The 4,672-nt window shown below is 61.6% G+C and overlaps 2 protein-coding genes across 2 annotated transcripts in view; both read left to right on the top strand.

The window, feature by feature from the left end:
- Positions 1 to 132: 132 nt before the first annotated feature.
- Positions 133 to 3,503, top strand: TTC24 (tetratricopeptide repeat domain 24; the record flags this gene model as incomplete). The annotated part of the gene is made up of 11 exons (XM_039702120.1): positions 133 to 802; positions 877 to 1,089; positions 1,169 to 1,297; positions 1,413 to 1,534; positions 1,651 to 1,767; positions 1,884 to 1,954; positions 2,052 to 2,116; positions 2,216 to 2,348; positions 2,566 to 2,624; positions 2,700 to 2,742; positions 3,383 to 3,503. Coding segments are annotated over 11 exons (1,722 nt in total), but the record flags the coding sequence as incomplete, so codon positions are not given.
- Positions 3,504 to 4,523: 1,020 nt separating this feature from the next.
- Positions 4,524 to 4,672, top strand: part of NAXE (NAD(P)HX epimerase) — a 2,381-nt gene continuing 2,232 nt past the window's right edge. Inside the window, exon 1 of the mRNA XM_039702198.1 lies at positions 4,524 to 4,662. Coding sequence (XP_039558132.1) covers positions 4,603 to 4,662 — 60 coding nt within the window. The 5' untranslated portion in view covers positions 4,524 to 4,602. The remainder of the gene's footprint in view (positions 4,663 to 4,672) is intronic.

A 4,672-nucleotide genomic window follows, 5' to 3' on the forward strand; every position in this document is an offset into this window, starting at 1 on the left:
ATCCCCACACACCCCACTACCCCTACCACCACCCCCACACACCCCACTGCCCCCTCTGCCTCCACAGACCCCTGTGCTCCCTCTGCCCCCACCATCACCCCTGCAGCCCCCACCAGCTGCAAGAAGAGCCGGCAGAAGAAGAAGGCTGAGGCCAGGGCAGCTGCTCAGGAGGGAGGGGATGAGGCGGCAGGGCGGGTGGGTGCCATCGAGGGCCTCACACGAGCCGGACGCCGGGCGCTGGCCCTGGGCGCCGGGCGGGAGGCAGTGGGGTGCTTCAGGAAGGCCCTGCTCCTCTCCAGGGACACAGTGAGCCCCCAGCTCCACAGGGCTTGTGCCTTCAACCTGGGGGCTGCCTACGTGGAGACTGGGAAGCCCAAAAAGGCCTTTGAGTTCCTCCTCCAGTCCCAGCCCTCAGAGGCGGAGAGCGGGGAGCACTCGGGGAGCCTTTATTTCAGCGTCGGGGCGGCTCACGAAGGGCTCCAGGATTTTCCAAAGGCTCTGGAGTGTTTTGAGAAAACCTCCAGCCACGGCAGTGCTGCTGAGGCTGGCAGCCGAGCGGGGACCTGCGTGCAGATGGGCTGCTGCTACCTGGGCATGCGGCAGCCGGCGCGGGCCGCGCGGTGTTTCCTGGAGGCGGCACAGGCCTACGCGGCGGCCGAGAGCCCCGGGGCCGCGGCCGTGGCTCTGAGCAGGGCCAGCGGCTCCATGCTGCAGAGCCGGCGGTTCCGGGCCGCAGAGATCGCCGGGGTGCTCGCCCGGTGCCGCTCGCTCTGCGAGGCCATCCCCGACCTGGCCCTGCGAGGTAACGCTGCGCCGTGCCCTCCGCTCTCAGGGCCCCGCGCAGCGGCTCCCACTGCTTTTCCTCTCTGCCCGCAGGGAAACTCTACAACGACATCGGCCTCGGCTACTCGCAGCTCCACATCTTCTCCCTGGCTGCCGAGAGCTTCGAGCAGGCCCTGGGGCTGCGCGGCGGGGAGCTGGGCCGGCAGCAGGAGGCCGCGCTGCTGCAGAACCTGGGCGCTGCCCTCAACGCCCTGCGCAGCTTCGGCCCCGCGCTGGGCTGGCACCGGCGCGCGGCCGCGCTGCACGGTACTCACACCGCTGTCTCTGCCTCTTGGCTGGGCCAGGCGCGCCAGCTCGGCATGCAGCCCTGTGTTCCCGATTCCAGGCGCTCTGGGGAACCGCAGGGCTCAGGGGCAGAGCTTTGGGAACCTGGCGTACGCCTGCAGCCAGCTGGGGAAGCACGGGGCTGCCGCGGAGAGCTACCTGCACGCCCTGCAAGCCTTCCGGGACTCGGGTGAGGGGAGGCACGGGCACCCCTGCAGCATCCCGCGGATTCAGGCTGGGTAATGCTGCCTGCCGGGGAGCTCAGCTGAGCAGTGCAGCGGCCAACGCAGCCCTTTGCCTCCCAGGGGACTTGCAGGGGCAGTGGCAAGCGTGCGAGGGGCTGGGTGCAGCGTGCTTCCACCTGGGAGACCCCCAGAAAGCCATCGGGCACTATCAGGAGGCCCTGATTTTGCTTTCCCGCTGTCAGGTAAGGCATGATGGGCATCCCCAGGGCTGGAGCCTCCCGTGCCTCATGAGGCACTGGCCTCAGCCCTGGGGCACACCCACTCAGCCCATCACACGTATGGGTTCTCTCCACCACAGGACAGCCCCAGAGCTGCCCACAAACGGGTCGTGCACAAGCTCACAGATGCCATCCAGCACCGACTCCACCTCGGCCACCCGTCCTACCAGGGGGGCTGGGCACCCAACCCAGCCCTGGTGAGCATCACCCAGGGCATGGCACACTCTGGAGGGCTGGGAACGGGGACCCCAGCAGGGGCTGTGGCAAAAGGTGCCTGAGTTTGCTGGGCAGATTAACACGTTAATCCCATCAGGAGCCCAGCCAGCTGCAGTTTTGCTCCACACTGCCCCGTGCCAGTGGGACACGGCTCCGGGGGAGCGAGGTGTGAGTAGGAAAGCTGCCATCCTCTCTCTCCTTCCTCTGGGATGAGCTTCCAGATGAAAAACAGGAGACAAGCCTTCCTTCACCCCATGTCCTTCAGGGGGAAAGCCCAGGCTGAGGACGAGCTGTACTGGCCTACACCAGGAGCACATCCCAGGTATTCAGGTGAGAGGCTGCAAACTAAACATGGGGTTTAGGCAATTCCTGATGGAGCTGAGTCTTTGGCACAGTCTGATGCTGTGTTCTTGCCTGTTTGTCCTGGAGGCACACGAGTGGCCCTGACTGGTGGTCTCACGCGGGAGCCTTGCAACCCAAGTGGCCTCCTGGGCACCTCGGGGGAGGATGATGATGGTCCCAGCTCAGCTCCAGGGTACCACAGTGAGCCCCAGGCTAACAGGTGGGTGGGAAAGGGAGAGACACCTCAGTGCAGCCCCTGGCACCTCTGCAGCACAAGGGACCTCTCCTGTTTAACAGTGAAAATCCAGGGATTTTTAAAGATACATAATTCTGGGAGTGCGTTTGGGGTCATTCCAGCTGGATCCTAGGGAGGGTTCAGTCACAATGTGACAGGGGAGCTGTCCAGAACCCCCACACAAGGTTCACTTGTGTCTCAGCATGAGGACCACCAGCCCCCTGCCCCCAGCCAAGCTGCCCCATGCCGGCCTCCAGCTCCGTAAGTACCACAGACAACCAGAACATCACTTCTCCAGTGAGCCCAGGCCTGAGGGTCTCACACTGCATCCCACAGGGCACCAAAAACACCAAACCCTCCATCCGAGGCCTCCAGAGAGGTAGGTGATGGCTTGGGGGAGTGGGCAAGGGAGGTTTGGGCTCTGGAGTGTCCTCTGAGGGGAGGGTGCACAAGTGGAGACCCCAGCAGGGCTGTTTCTTGGAAGGGACACGACTCCAAGCCAAAAGTCACAGGGGCTGGGGATTTTGGTGCCTCATAGCCAACACCAAAACCGTGCCCTGTGGATGGGGCAGCAGATCTAAGGGTGGTTTCCAGGACCCTGGTATGAACCTCCTGCCCACTCCTGCCTTCCAGTGCTTAGAGGGGCTCCAACAGAGCTGGACAGGGACTTTGGACGAGGGCCTGAAGGGACAGGACAAGGGGGAATGGCTTCCCACTGCCAAAGGGCAGGGTTAGAGGGGATATTGAGAAGGAATTCTTCCCTGTGAGGGTGGGGAGGCCCTGGCACAGAGAAGCTGTGGCTGCCCCATCCCTGGAAGTGTCCAAGGTCAGTTTGGACAGGGCTTGGAGCAACCTGGGACAGTGGAAGGTGTCCCTGCCCATGGCAGGGGGTGGGATGAGATGGCCTTTAAGACCCAAACCAGCCTGTGACTCCGTGATTTGATCATTTGATTATTATTTGATTATTTTGCATCCTGCCGGACACCCTCACTCCCCATGATGCCTCCACGACCTTGCAGCCTTGACGATGACCCCACTGCCACTGCTGCGGGCTGCTGGTCCCGCCGGGGACCCCGCACGGCCACCAGGGCTCTGTCCCTCGTCTGCAGCCTCGTGTGACCAGGAGGGCACCAGGGAAACACCGCTTCTGGGGGGAGGAAGGGGAGGGGACAACACGGTTTGAGCCAACACGGTTTTGACCCCGCTCCTTTTCCACCATCCTTTGTATGTCGGGGTCCTGGGGAGGAATGAAGGGGCTGGAGGGACCTGCAGTGTTATAGGCAACAACCAGATAAGGCCAAATGAATAATTTGAGAAAGCCAGATTAAAATTCAAAGAAGATAGATTTTATTTCGCGAATTGAAATACAATCTTTGCCAGCCACAATCAAAGGGACAGCGCCGAGCCCAGGACTTGACACTGGGTGAACACAGATCTGACCCCCTTTTGCATCAGATCTATGGAGCTCACAAAGTCTGTGTGGTGAGCCATGGTTATATACTGTTTTTCTTGCCTGGAGCAACGTTTCCTTTCTTTCTTTTTTCCTGAATATTCATGCAGTCCTCATCCCTTGTCCGGTGTTAGATGAATCTTACCCTCGAGTAGACTGAACCATGTCCAGGGAAGATTTGAATGTCCAGTGTTGGAGGAATTCTGTCTCCTGCTCAGACAAAGCTGCCTTGGGAAAAACAACACTGTGTCCGGGAACCAGTGCATGTAAAGAGTTACAGAACTGGGTATTGACGTGCTAGTCCAGGGCTGTCCTGATGGCTTGGGTGTCTTGGGTGTTCCGAAACTCGCTCAGAGTTTCTGCAGGAGTCAATCCCTTCACTTGCTAATTTGGACTTCTGTTCAGTGAACACCGCTGCGTGTTACAATCTAGTGAGGTTTCCCAACCCCTGTGTAAGACATCTAAAACCTGGCTGCTTTCTGTAACACACATTCTAAACGCACCATCCGATACCTATTTCTATAATTACGAACATACTTATCATATTTACATCAGCACGAATTTAATATATTTATTACAGCAGGGCCTGAGGGAGCGGCGCAGCCCCGGCGCGGCCTGCACCGCCCGCGGCCTGCGCGCGGCTCCTCCCGGCCTGGCCGCGCCGTGAAGGGCGCTCCGCCCCGGGGCGGCCCCACGCCTGCTCCGTGGAGCTCCGGGGCCGTACCGGGCCGTACCGGGCCGTAGCAGCTCCGTACCCGCTCCGGGGCCGTGCCGGGCCGTGCCCGCCGCATGCCGGGCCCGCGGGCGCTGCTGGGCCTGGGGCTGCTGGTGGCGGCGGCGCGGGCGGGCGGGCGGTGCC

Source organism: Passer montanus, unplaced genomic scaffold (genome assembly GCF_014805655.1).
Source record: "Passer montanus isolate IOZ18808 unplaced genomic scaffold, ASM1480565v1 scaffold154, whole genome shotgun sequence".
NCBI lineage: Eukaryota > Metazoa > Chordata > Aves > Passeriformes > Passeridae > Passer > Passer montanus.